The sequence below is a fragment of the Rhyacophila brunnea genome, unplaced genomic scaffold (genome assembly GCF_057557595.1).
Source record: "Rhyacophila brunnea isolate RB1 unplaced genomic scaffold, BYU_Rbru_1.0 scaffold_2, whole genome shotgun sequence".
NCBI classification, from domain to species: Eukaryota; Metazoa; Arthropoda; class Insecta; order Trichoptera; family Rhyacophilidae; genus Rhyacophila; species Rhyacophila brunnea.
This window is the reverse complement of record NW_028232859.1, coordinates 20,553,963-20,574,412: the sequence shown is the minus strand read 5'-3', so window position 1 is coordinate 20,574,412 and position 20,450 is coordinate 20,553,963. Positions and strand designations below refer to the sequence as shown.

Below are 20,450 nucleotides of genomic sequence, written 5' to 3'. Positions count from 1 at the left end.
TATGCCATACATTTCAGTCCACCAATTTTGAAACTGTCTGCCAAAATTATTACTACAAGCTTCACCAAGTTTTTCTTTATTATTTGGTACCTACTTCCATTTTGTGGGTAGAAATGATTTTTTGGTACTGTTCGGTTATACGGAATACAGCGGAAAACACATTTTGAAAATAGCAGATAAACTGGATTATTTGTTAAGTTAACCTAACCAAACCTTACCTAACCCAAACTAACAAATAATCCAGTATATCGGGTATTTTCAAAATGCGTTTTCCGCTGTATTCCGTATAACCGAACAGTACCGATTTTTTTGTAACTGTATTACTTAGTACGGTTTTTTTATGCCAAAATTTACATCAGAATTATTCCGATCAGATGAGGCATTCTCTCGCTACAGTGGTTTCAAGCATTGAAAATCAATCAAAATCAGAGGTTCGCAGCCTGATGAGGTTAGTGCGATAATATTATTTATGCAAAAAGCCTAAGGACCGACATGGGCAATTATATATTTACATTAAACGTATTGCTTATTCTTGAAGAGTATTTGCCTGCTATTTTTTATACAATGTGATTTGTCATTCATTATTATAATAGGTATATTTTTTCTCTTCAAAATAAAACATTCGCGAGCCATGCAAAATCATCCTGCGTGCCATAGGTTCGCCACCGCTGATTTAGATATTGGTTTGATTTATTCATAATAGTCATTAAAATAAAACTTCATTTATAGTATTTAGGTACGTATTTAATTCACACTGATGCCAAGAGAAGATAATATTATCAATCACAATTATTAGAATCTCAAGTTTTAAATTATTTACAAGATGTGTCGTAATTTTGATTAATATAATATAGGTACCTACTTAATATTGGTTTATCACTATTCTAACATTTTCCCAATTTCAGCCATTCCACGGTAATCATTATGAGGTATGGATTGTAATTTTTGGATATAGTCTGCTGGAATTTTGCTTTCAATTGCCCCCTGAATAATCGTTTGAAGATAAAGATACGACGGTCTGTCAACTGGATTCAAGGTATCGTGTCCAGGTGGGGGATCAACTGTTCTTTGATAAACACGACAAGACAATGCGTGGCCATCAGGAAGGAATACGTTTACGTCTTTGGCAAAATATATTTGCTCCGCTACTCCTTCTTGGCTAAAAACAATAAATAAAATTATAATCATACTATGTACCTAAGTAGGCATGTATTTCCTCTCTGATATAATTATGGTGAAATTAGAATATTTTACCGCGGAGTACAGTGATATAATGGACATTTGTTGACACAACACTGGTGTTTTTTAAATCATGATTTCACTGTTCTTATTAAGTACAGTAAAATCATGATTTAAAGAATCTCTTCTAAATCATTATTTACCCTAACGGTTTTTTATAAACATGTTTATTTTTTTATTTTAACAGTCAGTTTCGTAAATCCGACTATAAATGTTCCTAGTAGCACTACACTCCTTCTTAATTGATAATTTTCCATAGACCCAAATTTATTTGTTAACACTCCCGTTGCCACGATGGTCTCGCAGTTTAGAAATGACCTTAAATCATAGATACCCCACTTATTATTATGTATATAAACGTCTACTTTTAGCTATTTGTAGATAAAATATTTAGGCATAAAAAGAAAAATATATAGGTGGTTGAATTGAATGTTTTATATGTAAAATTAATCATTTTTCGAAAGTCTAATCAATATTTTGATAAGACAGTGATAGGGCTATCTAGAAAGATATACGTTAGAGAAACGCGCATAATAGTAATGTAAACATGAGACACTATTTTAAAATGTCATTTGTTAGTCAGAGATAGAAATGTATGTCTTTGTTCAACATAATTCTGTGAATAATGCAATCAGTTATAGCCTCCCATAATATATCGAACCTTGAAGTATACATTGTTCAAATACATCTGACGATAAACGCCAAAGCAACCCTTAACGCAATGTTATTAGTGTTCATTTTACCGTGTTAACTTCGCTACATGTGGCGTTTATTCATAAACAATTAACGAAAAGGATCCAATGCTATTGAACATTGTCTAGTCAAGTCATAAAACCTTTTTTCCCGGATTTAGAATACAGACCCTTGCTACAAGGTTTGTAAAGATTACATCAGTTTGTGGGACATAGGCAATTGAAAAAAATTCTCGAGCGGGCTAAATAAAAACAGCACAGCATGTGGCGTGGCGTATTCACATGTTCTACATGTTTATACTATTATCATATTAGGCAATGCAGTATGTTAAATATTGGCAAGGGTAATATTATTTCATTCTGTTTTATAATTTTAGGAAAATAATACAATGCGATAAATTTCATAATATTGATGTACCTACCCATTCAAATGTTGTATTCAAACCCAAATATTAAACCCGTTTAAATAAATACCTGCATTGAAATCAGACAGCTACAGAAAATGTAGGTATGTTCTAATGACTAGCATCAATAATAATATATTTGTATCTATAGTTAACTGTAGCTTTGTAAATTGCGGTGCGGTGCGGTTAATACGATATTCTAAAATATCCTTTTTTTGACGATATTACTAATACCTACCTATATTAGTTTTTTTTAATTATAAAAGATTATAAATGAGACATTATTTTGTTGGTCCATGGTTGAACCGTAATAAATTGTATTGTCGTCGTAAATCACTAATAATAGCTTTCATCCGAAAATAATAATGAGTCAGCAAATGCAATTTAAGTGCAACTAGGTAGTACACGTGGAGTTTCTTTTGTTTATGAAGTAGACACACAGTTGCAAAAAATATTTTATAGTGTTTGCAGCATTTTTATTTTTTAATTTTACAAGTACCAATAATAAAATTATAAAGTAGGTACCTACTTACATACCTAATATGTAAATAAATAATCATAGTGAACCTGTTGTGTTTACATGATATTGTGTTATAATATTATATATTATTATTAACTATATATAATAATATGTCCATAATATCGGTGGATTGTATGTAGGTACAAGAAATTCATATTAAGATTACTGAATCATTCTAATTTCATAAGTACTTACCAAATAATATTATTATATAAATAAATATTATCATACTCAATCTGATGTAGGTATATACATAATAATATACTATTATATTATTTCTCAGTGGTGAAGTGTGGAGGTAGACTGTTAAGATCCGACATAAATAGTGCATTGTGAGTCATACGTACCTATTTGTTTTTATTGAACTAATACTACAATAATTTACATAATATGGTGTTATATAGTTTTTAAAAAACAGATAAACCCAGGCCGAAATAAAACCATAATAGTTTCGGTACGCTTTGGGCAATCCTACAATTTTGTGCACACTTTTTCATTCATACTTCTCTTTTCGTTAAATATAAAATACATATTATTATTACACGTCATGTTGTTGGTATTTTTTAACTCTTCAAGTGAAGCGCCTAGTTTCAGAAGCCCTAAAAAGGTTTTCATAAAATTTTGAGTTTGATATATATTTAGATATATGTTTTTGTCCACTATATATTGGACAAAATGTAAGCAATAAAACTTAATGTGTTCATTAAAATATATCGAAGCCAATATTATTTCATAATATGCTAGGTATCTATTATTTTATGTGGCGAACGTAATAACGAACGCCTGCACACGTGTTATTCTACCTTACAACACCCTCGTCCGCTTCGGATGAATTAGCCATCCCCACTCTCCGTGAAATGACAGCGTGTGTTCGTTGTTCCATTTAAAACAGATCGAGACACACCGTGGTTTGGTTATGACGTACATTTATTGATGTCCGATTATTATACACGATTATAAGATAATTGCATGTGATATACACAGTATAACATGTTAAACGATGACTAAATAGTATTTAAAAACATACTTTACCTTTTGAAGCAATCAATTAGCTTTTAAAATGCCTTAAAATGCCAAATTTCTAGCGGTCCACTGAGTGGACGGCATGGGAACGGGCGTAATTTTTTTACCATGGTAAGGGAAAGGTTAATTGAGTCAGCATTTACTTGGTAGAATTCATTTCATTCATTCATTTTGGAAATTTTGTTTTATTTTTTCAAATCATATTTTGTGAATTATTATAATATGTCATTGTATCATAAGTATCTATCAGCTATCCTGTAAAGTCGTAGGTCAGTAGGACAGTCTCAAAAATATTTATTATTGTACTACCAATCTACCACAAAATGAAATTTAGAATTGTTTTAGATTTCATAAGTTATTTGGTTTGATGTTTGTCTAGATAAATGGATTAAAACGGCAGTGAACTTCAGGTTCAGTGCTAAGTGATAACAGCTTTATGATGAGAGTTCACAAGAGTAACAGTCCGTTTGGAAACTTGATGTAATTTACTTTCAAACGGATAACTGTTTGCATAAGTAAGGGTTGAAAGTGTCCCCATTTTGCAAATGTGGTGAGATTCAGACTGCGGAGCACATTGTGGAGTCCTGCAACATGTATGCTAGAAGAGTGTCAGCGTACACCAGGCTGACCCCGTGGTTGTTACGTGGATGGATGCCATGCTGGTTCCATTGCGATTAGTTCTTTATTTTTGTTTTCCGATATCTTACAACTTTTTGCCTTGAAAATGCCATATTATTATAATATATAGTTGTCAACTGCATTTATCATTTTCTAACTGCTGTGATATCATTAATTAAAATTGAATATATTTTAAAGTGGTGCATTACTTGTCGAGATTGGCCACATTTTTGAGGTCTATCTCCCATATGGCCCCCCATACATGGTCTCCAACAGTGGGGACAATAGTTGCTGGTGCGCCTCCCCATCGCTGGCTGAAGCCGATAAAATCGAGTCTATGGTCCTGAAATGTACAAAATCACAATATATAATATTGAACCTTAATCCATTGATGTTTTCAATGTAATAAAATAAGAATAAATAAAATAATCTGAGGTATCTGTCTTCATATAACTATTATTTATTCGATCCAAGGAATCAAATAACTTTGATTACAGAGAGGGTTTAATTGAATTTTAAAAACTAACCAATACGGCAGTGGCGGAAGGTGGACGTCAGCCGACATTACTAATTCACACTAAACTTTGTCCGACATACTCTTTTATCTATTATGGTTTGGTCTAGTGAGATATCCTGGTGTTCTGTAGCTAGCTCAGGGTGTATTAAAGCCCGGGATTCACAAAAATAAAAATAAATAAAATAGTCTTTTTTTTGGTGCACGTGGCTTTGTATTTTCACCGGTTATTATACAAAAAAAACTTATGTTACACAGTGCGCATATTATTATCATTTCTATAATTAGTTTCTGAATTAATTATTATATCTTTATTAATTATATATTATTAACTATCGGCATTCGTTTTATTTTGGCGCGTGAATTCGCGGGCTGACCGTACATTCAGCTTATCTTTTGCCTACGAGTCAACTGCCGGATTTAAAAAAAATCTGGGCTTAGGCCATTGCAATGACACGTGATTTTCCCCCATCCGAATGTGCGACGCCGAGGCGACTTCTCTCAGACATTCATTCTGTCCCCTTTACTCTTGCATCTTTCATCCCTTTCATTCCGGCCGCCATCACTATATCACTTACGTGCTATTACTATTATCTATTTACCCTGCAATGTTTAGTACTTACAAAACCTTAATATTATACTTAAGCTATTGATTTGAAATTTTACATCTGTCAAACAATCCTGCTGGTTAACCAAGGAATCGATCGAGTGTTTTGCTAAGCTATTGACTACAAGAGTAATGGGCATGATTAGGCCTCTTAAAAGATTCAAAAGTACTTCCGGTATAAGACCGGAAGTGTGAGGACGTGTCACTAGCCAGGGTTTAATTGAATTTAAAAACTAACCAACACCATCTGCAATTTGTATTTTTATATATAGCAGTGACCGAGTTGTGGTAAGACCAGACCAGTGAAAACAAATAAGTATAACTGACAAAGTTAGTTTAGTGTGCACTATTTATGTCGGATCTCCACAGTCTACCTCCACCCTTCGCTACTGGTAAATTATGCAACCTTATTTTTATTACTTAATTTCATCAAACCATTTAAGAATAGTTGTGATTAAATTGAGTGTATGAGTGTTGCCATTGTTCCATTCAGGGAGATGAAGTTTGGCGGAAATGTCGCCTGTGTTGCGATTTCAAAATTATAACAACGGGTTTCCCTCTACAGTTTTCTACAATGAACATTATAACATTTATTGTATACAACCCTCCTTCTGCCTCTAAGTGAAATAGTTCTCAATGTATTTAAACCTTTTGAACGGTTCTTGGAATCATATTGTGATTGTGTCAATTGGTAGTAGTCACAATATTATTGATATCGATTTTGTAATAAACTAACTTAGGAAATTTTAGACACCGGAGTGAATCAGCTGAATCCCGCCAATGAATGTAGCCCTCAATCCCCTTACTGATTAAAAAAGTCCCTAGCGATCTGAGTGGCACGGGGCCTTTGATGGTACAACGCAATTCCATAACTTGATGATTACAAAATCTTATATGGGCTTATAATTTATTATCGCAGACTGATAATATGTATCAATCAAATTCCTTATAAGTGAAGACAACTGGATCTAATTGTTATTAGATTATATTACTCTCTCAGTAATCCACCGCTTGATTATTCGACAATTACTATAATCTGCCGTTATTTATACTATATTGAAGTTAATCCCTCCAAACCAAAACCCGCCAAGCACCACACCCGGTCTTAATCGGGCGTATCACGTGGCCCTACATTGGCGATGTGAAGCATCTAGTTAAGTTTTAGGCCGGGAATGCCCTAGGAGGAGATACCCAGGACTAAGGTTGCTACGCTCAGAGTGAGCTCTGACTGAGTTTAAAGTTACTTTATAATGCAAAGTGCCGGAGAGAGAAGAGCACAGGGAAATTATGAAAATAAAAATGATTCTAGTGTATATAAAACAAAATAATGAAGCTAATCATACGGACAGCAAAAATTATGTGAAGAGATCTTCACGCCCGCAGTAAGACGCCGCAAATTTTTAAAATGCAAGATAATTGGCCTTAGTAGCAACAAAGTCGGACGGCCCGATGGGCCCAACAGCTGGTTGGACCGACCTGAGCATCTCCTCCCGTTCGGAGCACATTCTAAGACATTCCCAGAGGATGTGGTTGGCATCCTGAATCCCCTCCGCAATCACAAAATCAAGCTCTATAATTCGCCGGTATTCGTAAGTAAAATTTAGTAGTCCGCCGCGTGCCTATATCAACGTCCGCTGTCGTATTTAAGGTAGCGGAGGCATGGAACAACCTACCAGGACAAGCAATAATTTAATCATGGAAAAAGCCGGGGCCCTCCATGAATCAAGATGATGAAAACTGGGAACTGGAAGACTTAGTTCCATTAGAAGAATTGATTTAAAGAGCGACTGAAAACTCAGAGCTAATGTGAATTGTTTTAGAAGAATCGATAGCAGAAAATTCTGAGGAGTATGCGCTACTTCCGACTGAAGACGAGCTCATAAAATCAAGAGGCTTGGATTCTGAGGATGAAGCAATAATTGTCAACCGACTGCAGCTCATACAGTGTGTCAAATCAGAAGATGCCCTGGCTGGGACTGACACATTACCATTAATTATTGGGCAGAGGAAAATAATTCAACCGTCAACACATTCATCATGTTGCATAAATTACGAGATGACACAATCTTCCAACAATATTCAGAAAAAAACAAACACTGAACAAGTGGTTGTGTTAAGTGATTTACTGTTATATGTATGTATGATTAATATGTATAATTTAATACATAATTGATTTTGATCATAAAAAAACTGTAAGTTGCTAGTACAAATTTCTCAATAAAAACTATTTTCATGAAATAACTGTCTTCATTTTTACAATATTTTGTATGTATGCACTATACTGTATGTGAATTCAGTATTCTATAGAAATGATTTATATGAATTAACATTATATTTGTCCATCAAGAATTGACAGTAAGTTAATACAATTAAAATTTAGTAAGTAAAGTGCAAATTTAAACTTACTCTCAATTGACCGACACCTTTGCGAACGGCTGTTGGATTTTGTATGTGGATTCTTTTTGCAAGTAAATTGCTTCCATAACCAAAATACATGAAAGTTTCATTTGTAGTCGTGCTCAGATGCACCTGTAAGATAATACAAAGTAGAATTGATATACGAAACATATCGGCACACACTTGGCAAACAAATGAATTGAACGAATGTTTGATGATTTAGTGACTTATCAAAAAAAAAAAAAAACTAACAATAAAATCTGCACATAGGTCAAGAAAAGATAAAAAATACTGTATTAAGCAGGTATTCTCAATCATGGCATTTTTATAGAATTAATTTTCGCAGTATTTGTTCTCGTCAAAATTAAAAGTGCTTTATTATTCTATATCCATGAGAATACATTATAAAGTAGAAGCAACCAAAGAGCTTACAGTCTGTGTCTTTTACGGCAGATTAGACTAAATATTATAATAATTATTATTGAAGTAGTTTATTCTTATTATGTATTTGTAAGTATTGAATGCAGTGGCGGCCGGTGATAATAAAATTAGGGAGTGCAAATAAAGACATGCATTTTTCTTTTCATGGTATTGAAAAAAAATCTGCAATAGCCTTCGTGGTGGAGGTAGGCGAATGCTAAACGACGCTTACATTCACGAACAGCATTTATTTGTTGTCAAAGTTACAAAGTTCAAGTCTCTGGTATGATAAGTATGATGCAAAAGGCAATAGGTACACACATTTTTCGATTTTTATTGTTCCTAATTACACTTCATATGTGCTGACATAGTTACCATGTTCGTCACTCGTAACTTCCATAAATCGTAACTGATGTAAGTATTTTAGACGTGTGTCATTGAGAAAAAGCCGTAAAATCCTCATTTGTCATCCCACATCATTCTCATATGCGCGTTGTATCATTTTTATAAATACTGGGCATGGATCATTAATTTTCCAACGGGATATCACGTGTATTAAAAATTTGCCACTTTTGTACACCTCCACTCCAAAATTGCACTCCAAATGGGACTGATTTGAAAGATATTCAACATCAAAAATAATAGTAAGTATAAGTAGGTATATTGTATGTATTATGTTACTTTTCTGTAGATTTATTTATATTAAAATTATTTAGTGTTTAATTTTGATAAAAATTTAAATTATAAAATCGTATTTGTATGGTGAGATGGCTGTACCTAACTTAATTATCACAATATTACTCTAATCGATATGTTGATTGATTCAATATTAATATGGCACATCAAACAACAGAGCATTTACCTCATAACGTCATAACGTATGAAATAATAATATACCTAGTATTTTTAAATACTGCGCGGGAACCTTTTACCTACTTCATACGTACGTACAATAATATTATTATAAACGCGCCAGTCAATGGCGACATCTATCGGTCATACTTGAAGCACTAAGAGGGAGGACATTGCTCAAAGCAAGGTAAAAATTGTACGTTCAGTGAGGTTACAATTCGGCAGCATGCAAAAAAATCGTCTACGGTCGGGCACTCGGGCGGTACAGGTCGTCTTTCGAACATTCAACAAATACTATGAAAGACGTACATTTATACACATCTCCAGCTCAGCGGCTGGTTAAAAATACGCCAGAAATACTTACGTGGATGCACTTAGCGGACGGGCGACTAATTAAAGATATTTTACAATAATTAATTATTACAATAAATGTAGTTATTTGAATACGTACATATTATTACATAATAATTTGGGAGATCAGTGCACATTTGCTCCTATACAAGAGCCGTCCCTGATTGAATGGTCACGGTAAAATTTACAATCACGGTAGGTAGGTATTTAAAGTGACAATTATGACTTGAGGCGTGGCGATAATATGAAAAGATTGAACTAAATTTCTCTTCAGGACCAAGGCGCCGTGTGAAGACCAAAGTTGAAGAATTTCAGTTATCTTTGTGAGCTTGGCCTAAATATCTGCAGACTTTGTAGGAAAGACGTATTTATGTCATTATGATACTTTTCTCATCGTAGAAATCATTATTCCATGACACCTGTGACACCCCCGTATGGTCCCCATTTGGGTGTGTCTTTGTGTACCTGGAGACGCCCGAATCGGTATCAAAGCCAACAAATAATAACGGCTGATTGCGAAAATAATTAAATAATGTATAATACCACTAATAAATAATATCTGACCGGCAACATTGTCCAAAGAAAAAAACACGTATGGCAACGTCGCATTGTGCACAGCTCGCGAGTCCAACGGTTTTTTTTTTGGCGCTGAGATCGCGACAAGCAGCAAAATCGCGAACGCGTACATTTTGCGCTCCGTAGAATTAAATGAAAAAAAATGTAACCATATAGTATATATTAACACCAAATAAACCTCGTCGTTTCCGAAACCATTCCAGTGTGTCAATTATCCACCTTCATCCCAAATACAGACGATAAAAAAGAAAACTAAAAATAAAAGTGACAGTTGAGAAAAATTCACACACACGCAAAATGGATCGAAGTGATAAGTGGCCCCAGTCAACGTGGGACTACGCTTCTTGATTTTGATCGTCTGGAATCAAGAAGCAGGTGGAATTTCTTTCACCCGGACACACAACCCTGAGATCCAAACACCGGAATAGGAAACGGCGAGGAAGAAACATCCAGAGGCTTGCCTCTGGTGGCGCTCAACAAAGTATAATAATAAGCAGTAGAAAGAGGATGCTGCCAAAGCCAAGCCAGTGAAGAAAAGAGCAGAAACACCCGGATTGCGAAGTCATGGCTCCCGATGTACTCCCGACCAACTGCATCCGCCAGCGAACTTGGCCCACGGACGAGTGTATCGGGCAAGACCCTGGCTCCAACGAGGGAAAACGGCATCAAATGCCCTGCATCATCAGCCGCTTGAGCCCTCTTCGTCAACAGCAGCGTGTCTGTGAGCCTTGCAATCAGCCCTGGCCCAGATGCACCATGATGAAGAGAGCTACAAAGCGGCCTTCTTCAGCTGAGCAAAGCAGCCTCCATCAGCGGAAAGCAGCCAAGCAGCATCCTCAGCCATTAGCATCATAGATTAGTTAGTTTTAAGTGTTTTGTGTTTGGAAGCGATGTATAATAAGTTATTTCAGTGCTCGAAGTGGAAAATTTTACAACCCGGAGCGGTTGTATGAGGCAGAATGGCGTTCCGGTCCATTTCGGGCCCTGATATATTTTTTAAAATTATTTTTATAAACTTTAAAGCCATTTTAAGTATAAAATTAAGTTTTCGCATATTATATTAGTATAATATCAGTGCAGTGCGTGTAATTCGATAGCCGCGGCAGGGCAAGCGAGCAAAAAAGGGGGTCGAGTAATGTGCCGGTATGCACTTTCGTGAGGGATCGACTGAGTTTCGGACGGTCGCTGTTGGGAAGGCTGGGTGCGACGTCCTCTCTCAGCATCCGCCCGTACGGTAGGCCTGGGAGCCGCGAACCACTACGCCCACAAAGCGGCGTAGTGCTGCATCCGAAACTCTCCGTTTGCCGACGGTCCGAGGGTGTTGAGAGGGCTGGGCGCGACGCCCTCCTCTCTCAGCAGCTTTACGGTGGGCCCGGGAACCGCGAACCACTATGCTACAGTGCTGCATCCGAGTCTCTCCGGCCGCCGACGCACCGGTGGGGCTTCGATCCTTCAACGTCTAGAGACGCAACCACCCCTTATCAAGCCACCGCACTGTCCAGTTACACACGCTATCGTAATCAGCCCTTAGTTGGCCCGACCCCATTCGGGCCCTTCCAGAGAGGTGCGCTTGTGACACCCCCGTATGGTCCCCATTTGGGTGTGTCTTTGTGTACCTGGAGACGCCCGAATCGGTATCAAAGCCAACAAATAATAACGGCTGATTGCGAAAATAATTAAATAATGTATAATACCACTAATAAATAATATCTGACCGGCAACATTGTCCAAAGAAAAAAACACGTATGGCAACGTCGCATTGTGCACAGCTCGCGAGTCCAACGGTTTTTTTTTTTGGCGCTGAGATCGCGACAAGCAGCAAAATCGCGAACGCGTACATTTTGCGCTCCGTAGAATTAAATGAAAAAAAATGTAACCATATAGTATATATTAACACCAAATAAACCTCGTCGTTTCCGAAACCATTCCAGTGTGTCAATTATCCACCTTCATCCCAAATACAGACGATAAAAAAGAAAACTAAAAATAAAAGTGACAGTTGAGAAAAATTCACACACACGCAAAATGGATCGAAGTGATACACCATATTAATACCATAAAGACTAACACTGTAAAATGTCGTAGTGTAAAAATTGAGAATTAAGCCATATTTGGTACACCAGAATATGTCCTTGCTTATAATACTTTTTCAAATAAATTTTTTGTCAATATGTAATATGCAATCATAATATGTTAAATTTTCATTTAATATAACATTCTAAATAAAATATATTTGGTAAATTATTCGATGCAGTTCGTAATTGACTCGTAATTTTGTATAATTACAACATTTAGCATTCTGTATTTGCCATGATATATGCAATTTATGATAGTTTAATATATTACATTATTCTTCATTTTCGACCATCGCAGAGCAGTAATTAGAAATGAATGTATAAATAGGGTTAAATTTTTGTAGTTATTTAAGTCGTAAGGAACTAGCCATTTTCTGTAATCATACTATTTAACTTTACAAAGAGATGTTATTGAATATGAAAATTATACACAATTCCTAGATGTGATGAATAAATCAAGCGGGATTCTGACATTTAGGATTCAGGGATTGCAGATCTTAGTATCTACCAATGTTTGCAAACTGTTAAAAAGAAAATAATAAATTTAAAAAATTCATGTATACATGTACCTAGTTACCTACTTGGATACTCCTGAATGTTAATATTATATGAATATGATATTCAAACAGATAAGCACAAAATTAGTAAAAGAAGATAATTCATTTTAATTTTATGTCTATCGTTAAATGTAAATTAATACATAATAATGAAATCAACTTACTTAATAGTAAAAATTTTATAACAAAAATCCATGGATATGTCTTAAATTAATAAATGTTTTCGTTATTTATTGCATGGATGCAAGCTGTTTTGACTAAAATTATTGAGACTAGATCAGTACTAATAAAATTAAATGCCACGTGAGTGATGTGTGGTAAGATTTTACATCCCACTAATAATATCAAACTGTATTTCACCATCACCAAATTGTAAAAAAATGCGTTATTTTATTATTTACTTACAACATTATTCTGTACTAAATTGTTGCACATCTTTTGTAAAATACAATTTCGAAATCCAAAACCTCCGAATTTGTACATAAGTACCTTTGAGAATGTGACTGATGAAAATATAACATGTGTTTAAGCTCGAGGATAATCTGTAAATAAAAAATATGTTGTACCTTTACAGACATTGCCCTTTGTCTTTTCAAAAGGTTTCTGCAGTTGTCGCACTCACAATCCCTCCACTCACAGACTCTTTTATGGCCTTTAAGATCTGACACGACTCCGTGATTTCTGCATGAAGCACATTTCGGCTCTCTCACGCTCGACTGCGGCTTATTTGAAGACTTCATTGCTTCCTTTCAATGAATAAGGCTATTATCTCCCATAATATTTTAGCTAATTTTGCTAAATTTTATTCATCGAGCCCCAGTCCAACGGGTGGTGAAGACTCATTGCCGGCAGTAGTTTTTGCATTCTATAATAATTTATGAAAACCATAACTTTTTGATTTCCTTCATTCTAATAAACTGAGCTCTGGGTAATTTACAGTAAACAATTGATATCTTTCACTTTAGTAGGTATACCTTCATATATTATTTAAGTTTCTCATATAATATAATATAGCAGTGGCGAAGGGTGGAGGTAAGCTGTTAAAATTCGACATAAATAGTGCACACTAAACTTTGTCAGTCATACTTATTTGTTTCACCCTGCCCAAACGAAACCACAATAGATTAGATACGCTATGGGTGATCCGACAAAAATAGTGCACACTTTTTCAGTCATACTATTTGTTTTCGTTGAATTAAGAAATATTACAGACGGTTTTGGTTAGTTTTTTTAAATTCATTAAGGTGACGCATCAGTGAAACGGCAAATAATTTTCAACTGTAGGCGCGACGAAATTTCGGACTTGCTCGAATTCAGTGGGAGAACGTCGAGCTAGAAGCACGTCACTTTGCTTCGTGATGGCGACGGGCCAATTAATTCTTAAATCGTGTAAAGATGACTAAAAACGTTACCCATTTACTTTAAAAAGAAAACATGTCAATGAATATATTATTATTGTTACTAATAGAACAATAAATAGAACATAAAATGGACGTATGTTGGATTTATATGACAAATAATATTTCGTTTGACAGGCGTCATTTACACCCGCGACCCGCAATCCGCGCATCGCCTAGGAACGATCTTTTTAGACCGTGCCTCAACTGATGTACGGCCTAAGCTCTGCCTCAACCAAACTGTAATCGATAAAAAATATTCTAATATCTAGAAAATATGTCATATCAATTTTATAGATAAATATTTTTCGATTATTATCTACGACTTGGATTAGGCAGGGTTTAATTGAATTTTAAAAACTACCAAACACTATCTACACATTGCAGTCTTAGTTCAATGAAAACAAATATGTTTGACTGACAAAGTTAAGTGTGCACTATTTATGACGGATCATAACAGCCTACATCCACCCTTCGTCACTGTAATATATCGAGTGCTTAAAGTCAGACAACGTTATCTACAAAAAAGTGTTTTTTTTTTTTTTGAGATTACGTTATTTTACATTTACGGCTACATGATAGTCAAACAACGTTATGTCAATCTTTTCTAATTTCTTATTAAATCGTCAGTAAAGTTTAACGCTCATTACATAAGTTACCCTTGTTTTCATATTTTTTAAAAACTATCCCTATAAATTTTAATATCATCATAAGCAAGATAAATGTACAATACACAATAAATTATAAAATATCAACATTAGGTTTTAAATAAACATTTCCCTTGTAAAGTTACAAGAATCTAAAATAACGATTTTTGGCTCTCCTGTAAAGTTGCACTTTTGTAGATAGCGTTGTTTGACACTAAGCCCTCGATATATACCTTGAGATAAGACCTACACTTTAGATTCCGCTGAATAAACAAGAGATACAATAATTGCAGACTGGTTTAGGGTACTCAATCATAATAATAAAAAAAGCTGTTGAAATCATACAAAACATAATGGGAAGTGTATTTGGAGTTTAATGAAAAACTTAAGTTCCATAACAAGACAGGATGCTCGAAATATGGAATAGTATGACTAATATTGGAATTAATGATAACTTGTGCACCATAGTGGATACAGACTGTATAAATGAGTTGCCTAGAGCCATAACTCACATATTGCAAAAATCGAGTTTTGAGATAATCGCAAAAAACCAACATAGCACTGTTTTTTTTAGAATATCTATTAATGAGTGAGTGAGTTGATTTACATTATTTTTTTAAAATATATATAATCCTAAGGCTGTAGACCATGGCCCCTATAAGGGGGGCCACTGACAAGGGCTCTATCTAACCTGGGGGCCCGGGCTCAAGGAGGGCCCGGTGTGGCCGATTGACCAGATAAGTGAGATAAACACACTTCACAAATTTTCTCTTATAGTAAAAAAGGTCTAAAAAAACATCTAGTTGTGTGATGCAATTATTGATTATTGTGTGTCGATACTCAACAACATCAAGTGGATTTATTAAAAATACACTGAATATCCTTAATTTTATTTGGAACACCATTATTTGGAGAACGCTACTGTAAACCATCACACCACCTTTAATCCTAGTAATAGGTAGGGGGGCCCGCTTCAGGATGTGAGGGCCATGCTGCAGACACACAGTACACAGTACACTATGAGAAATAGAGCTCTTTGGTTGGTAAGAAAGGCTTTGATGACAGAACTCACAATATTTATTAAAAAATGTGAGTTATGACACGATGACATGATTTTCACATGGTTTAAAGTGACTTTTGATAGCAACTATTTTTCTTTATATAGATTAATGCCTTTTTAATCACTTGATATATTTAACTCAAAAATGTCAAAATAGCAAAATGTGAGTTATGACCAGTGTTGCCATGTTTTTTTATGCTGATTATAGTACGAAGGTGTAAAAATTATAGTATTTCTGAAAAATATATAGTACAGGAACATTTTACGTCTTGAATCCTTTAAAATTATAGTATTTTGGCATATTTGGCGTAAAACTATAGTATTTTACATTTTTCGCGAAATTAAAATTATAGTATTGTACTATAATTATAGTACGGTTGGCATCACTGGTTATGACTCTAGGCGACTCATAATGTTCTAATAGATTTGTAGAGTATAGCTGTAGGACAATACTTATTATTTTGATTTTTGGTCATGGTATTTCCATTTAAAGGCGGAGCAGCGCATGGATCTCTACAGTATGGTGGTATATTGATTTCTCGTGTCATTTATAACTATTTTATCGACAGCTTTAACATTATTAACAAGTTTCAACGAGATTTATACTAATAGTATTACTGATAATTCAATATTAGTGAACATCTATTACAATAATTGGTGGTTGTGACTGGTCTTCCGCCGTCTTTAGCTGTCAGTCGCCATTTTGGAATTCAGCTATCTTTTTGTCATCGAATTATAGTACACGGTCCAAGAAATGATAGTATTTCAGCAAAAATTATAGGACGTGTTAAAATGTAAGTTTTTTGTTTGTCACATAAACATAACGGAGAATTCGAGAAATTCCGATGCCCTGCTTTATTTAAACACCTCTTACGACCGAAAAATGCTAATCGGCGAATTCAATTAATTCCATTTTTCAAAATTGTGGTATTTTTGACGTACTATACTTTTTAATAGTACGCGGGCAAAATGTACTATAAATATAGTTCGGTTGGCAACAGTGCGCTCACTGACAGATGGCAGCTCGCGACGGCGGAGAACCAGTAAAAAGACCCCAATAATTAATACGTACAAGTAAGCCTACATTAGTTATAAAAGAACAAAATATTATGTAGTATATAAAAATTAGGTAATTTTATAGTAAGTACTCCATTTCGTCATTGTGGTTAACTAAAACCTACTTATGTTTGGGTTAGAGTAGGTTGTGTTTAAGCTTTGGTTTGGTGTTTGGGGTTAAAAGCCTTCGATCACAAAACATTTCCTCATTTATTATTTACGCCCGATGAACATTTTATTATAATATACGTACAAGACCTATATATTTGAGGTTAAAGCACTTTATATAATAGATTGTTAATAATTTAGAGCAAAACTACGTTAAAATGTAGAAAACGTATAGATAATAGGAACATATAACAAACCTTAAGGAATCATCATAGATTTACAACGTAATTTACACCATATTTACGTCACGGTGAGTGACACTGAAATTGCTGCAAATGTCAAATTTAATTATCTGTCTTTTCATTGTACATAACTCATCATCATCAGCTGCTGATAATAATATACTCTACTCACATCTCGTTAGACGCTAAATGGATATTGTGGTGTTTTGATATAGATAACCCAAATTTTCGCATTAAAATTAACAAAAATAGTGTACAAAACAATGACAAATTAACAATTAAGTACCTAGCTAAAAATGTTTTATTTTGAAACTACCGCCAATTGTATTGTATTGTCTATGGCTATCGATTTCTATTTGTATTGCCATACTAAAGAAAATATTTCTCTGAGGCAAGTAGTTTATTTCTAAAACTAAACTGGTTTACTTAATTTTTTTATGTGATACGTTTATTTTGTTTTGTATTAGGTATTTAGTTTATGTGAAAACTATTTTCTAAATGTTTGTATATTTTTCGTTGATGTGAATTTTGACTAACGCGATGTGCGATTAATTCCATTCCTAAGAGGCCGCCGTTCAAATATAATTCAGTATAAAAAGGACCTCGGCGTCGTAACTACGTCAATTTAAATCGATCTTTTCGCAAAAATCACTAATCATCGGAGATTTTATTTCAAGAAATATTATTATTATTACTGATAATTTCTGCCGCGCGGAAAATTATTATTATTTTATGAACACCTGCGAGATGAAGCCGATCAGAAAACAGGGCTGTCAAAATAATATTAAGCATTCATATTTTTTAAATGTTAATTTCAGCAATTACGTACTGATAACTTGGGTGGATTTTGTAGCAAACATACTATTGATATATATACGGGTATATTATTATTATAACCCAATTCAAATTGAACATAGGTTGATACTCAAATACTATTATAGTATGTTTATGATTTCGAGAAAATAATACGATGGTATAATTAATCCATATCAATTATTTGAAAACATTACATTCGCACTTTGCACAAAATTACAAACACATTCGAAGTTTGCCGCACACGTACAGACCACGTGATATTTGTTTACGCAAAATCGTCGCTTTTCAAAATGGCGAATTTGATTACCAGATTTTACTGCGATGAATCAGTATGTTCCTTTTTGTCTTTTTTTATTCGTAGGTTTGTTTACTATGTACACCGAGAAATTTCCATTTATAAACTCGGAAACGATTTTTACAGAAGAGTTTTGGAATATAATGCAACCAAAACTGGAAAAAATTCTATCATGGGTGTTGACTTCCTGAATTAGCTAACCCCAGGTCCATGCCACTACGTGAACCACAGTGGATATTAAGCCATTTCCACACTGGCAACAAGTTGCTGGCAACCTCATTAAATTTTACGATACTTACCATAATTGCTTAAGAAATTTTACAATAATTATCGTAAAATCTAACGAGGTTGCCAGCAAATTAACTTGTTGCCAGTGTGGACCCGGCATTAGATGCACAAAACTTAAATAATATATATTATAAATAAAAATTTAAAATTATAAATATATATTATGATTTATGTCTTCGACAGCCCTGATGAAATAAATGTGAAATATGAGTCGGATCAGTCACAGAGCAAATTTATTAACACAAACAACTTTGACACGACCTTTTTATATTAACTAGTAGACCAGATATTATGGACCACATGTTAAAAAATCATATTTTCAATTCTCAAGGCCAATTCACATAATACCTAATATTATTGTGACGAATATTAATCGTTCAATTTAATTTCTTTTCAAATATTTATGTTGTTTCGGTTATTCTACATCTGATGTAGAAATAGTCAGTAGGTATAAAACAAAAAATAAACGACAGATCAGATAAACGCCTCACCATAAGGAAAAGCCGGGAAAGGAGGTGATTTGAAATAAAAATTTAATATAGATATATGGTTTTTATATATATTTACAGAAATATTTGGCTCTATACTCTATAAAATAATTGCATATTTTATTATATCAACGAATAATAGGTAGGTATGTTCACACGATGAATTGACCTGAATTTTGAAATAACACTCAAATGCACGATTTGTTTTTGTAAATGTAGGCATAATTAGGAAGTGTACCGGTAAAGTTCAACGCCCATCCTGCGATGGATATGGGTTCAGTATAATATTTTACAATTCCCATTCAGTATAACATTTTTCAACGATGTTTAAAATATATAATATATACAGTGACGTCCCAGACACAATGCCGCCCACTTTTTTTATTTACAATATCCGTACTCGTGTCGTTTCTGGTCATAAAGGACGTCGAAGGGCAACGGAAATAAGCTAGACATCGTGAACCCAGCAAAAAAATTACAGTCATGTTAAACCTTTTATGTTAATTAATATATTTTGTTTCCAACCAGTAAACTGAATGTTTCAAAGGAAAGATATTTTCGTTATTAAGTACTCAGTTTAGGTAGCTATTTCTATATAATACCAAGTGATTCTCCTCGATTTGCCGCCATTCGAGTTACTGACGCCCCCAAGCGACGCTCAATCTGCCTATCCCCACGGGACGTCACTGTATATAGGTACCCTATATTCTCGAAATGTTCAAAATTATTATGCAAGTACATTCAACAAATTGGATGCTTTACAATATTTTTCATCTATAACATTATATTCTTAATTCTATATCAATGGGAATTATAATATAATATTATATTAATGTAGGTACGTAATGAACTTAATATTATTATTATATTACATTCAATTAATGTGTTTTTTTATTCCTATGATAGTAATATGTAGGTATAGCAGATTATTAATATTGACCATTGATATCTATTCAATATTCACATGGATATCAGTCGTAGTTTTTTTATGAAGCGGACGAGCCTTTGTCAAAAAGTATGACAATATTAAAAATATGCGTATTACGTGTATAAAATATTAATCAAAGCGAAAGTAAGTGTAAAAACCTGGAAACATAAAGCTTGGTGTGTTTGCAACACTCAGTGGCAGCTTAACCCATAGGCAACATTTATGAAAGGGGGCCTACAAACCCACCAGTATGCCGGGGCTCACATGTCTAAAAATACCA

At 34.2% G+C, this 20,450-nt stretch overlaps 1 protein-coding gene across 3 annotated transcripts; it reads right to left on the bottom strand.

Moving 5' to 3' along the window:
- Positions 1 to 722: 722 nt before the first annotated feature.
- On the bottom strand, positions 723 to 17,475 carry LOC147072024 (gamma-glutamylcyclotransferase-like). Of its 3 annotated transcripts, none has more exons than XM_085946550.1 (5): positions 17,371 to 17,475; positions 13,412 to 13,710; positions 8,024 to 8,146; positions 4,706 to 4,839; positions 723 to 1,159 (listed from the first exon to the last, which is right to left on the bottom strand). In XM_085946550.1, the coding sequence occupies exons 2-5, from the start codon at positions 13,583 to 13,585 to the stop codon at positions 880 to 882; spliced, it is 711 nt and encodes a 236-aa protein (XP_085802676.1). In that variant the 5' UTR covers positions 13,586 to 13,710; positions 17,371 to 17,475; the 3' UTR covers positions 723 to 879. The 3 variants fall into 3 exon arrangements, with proteins under 3 accessions (XP_085802676.1, XP_085802677.1, XP_085802678.1); XM_085946551.1 differs by having other exon boundaries at positions 13,412 to 13,591; XM_085946552.1 differs by lacking the exon at positions 13,412 to 13,710 and adding an exon at positions 13,251 to 13,387.
- Between the last annotated feature and the right edge of the window lie 2,975 nt (positions 17,476 to 20,450).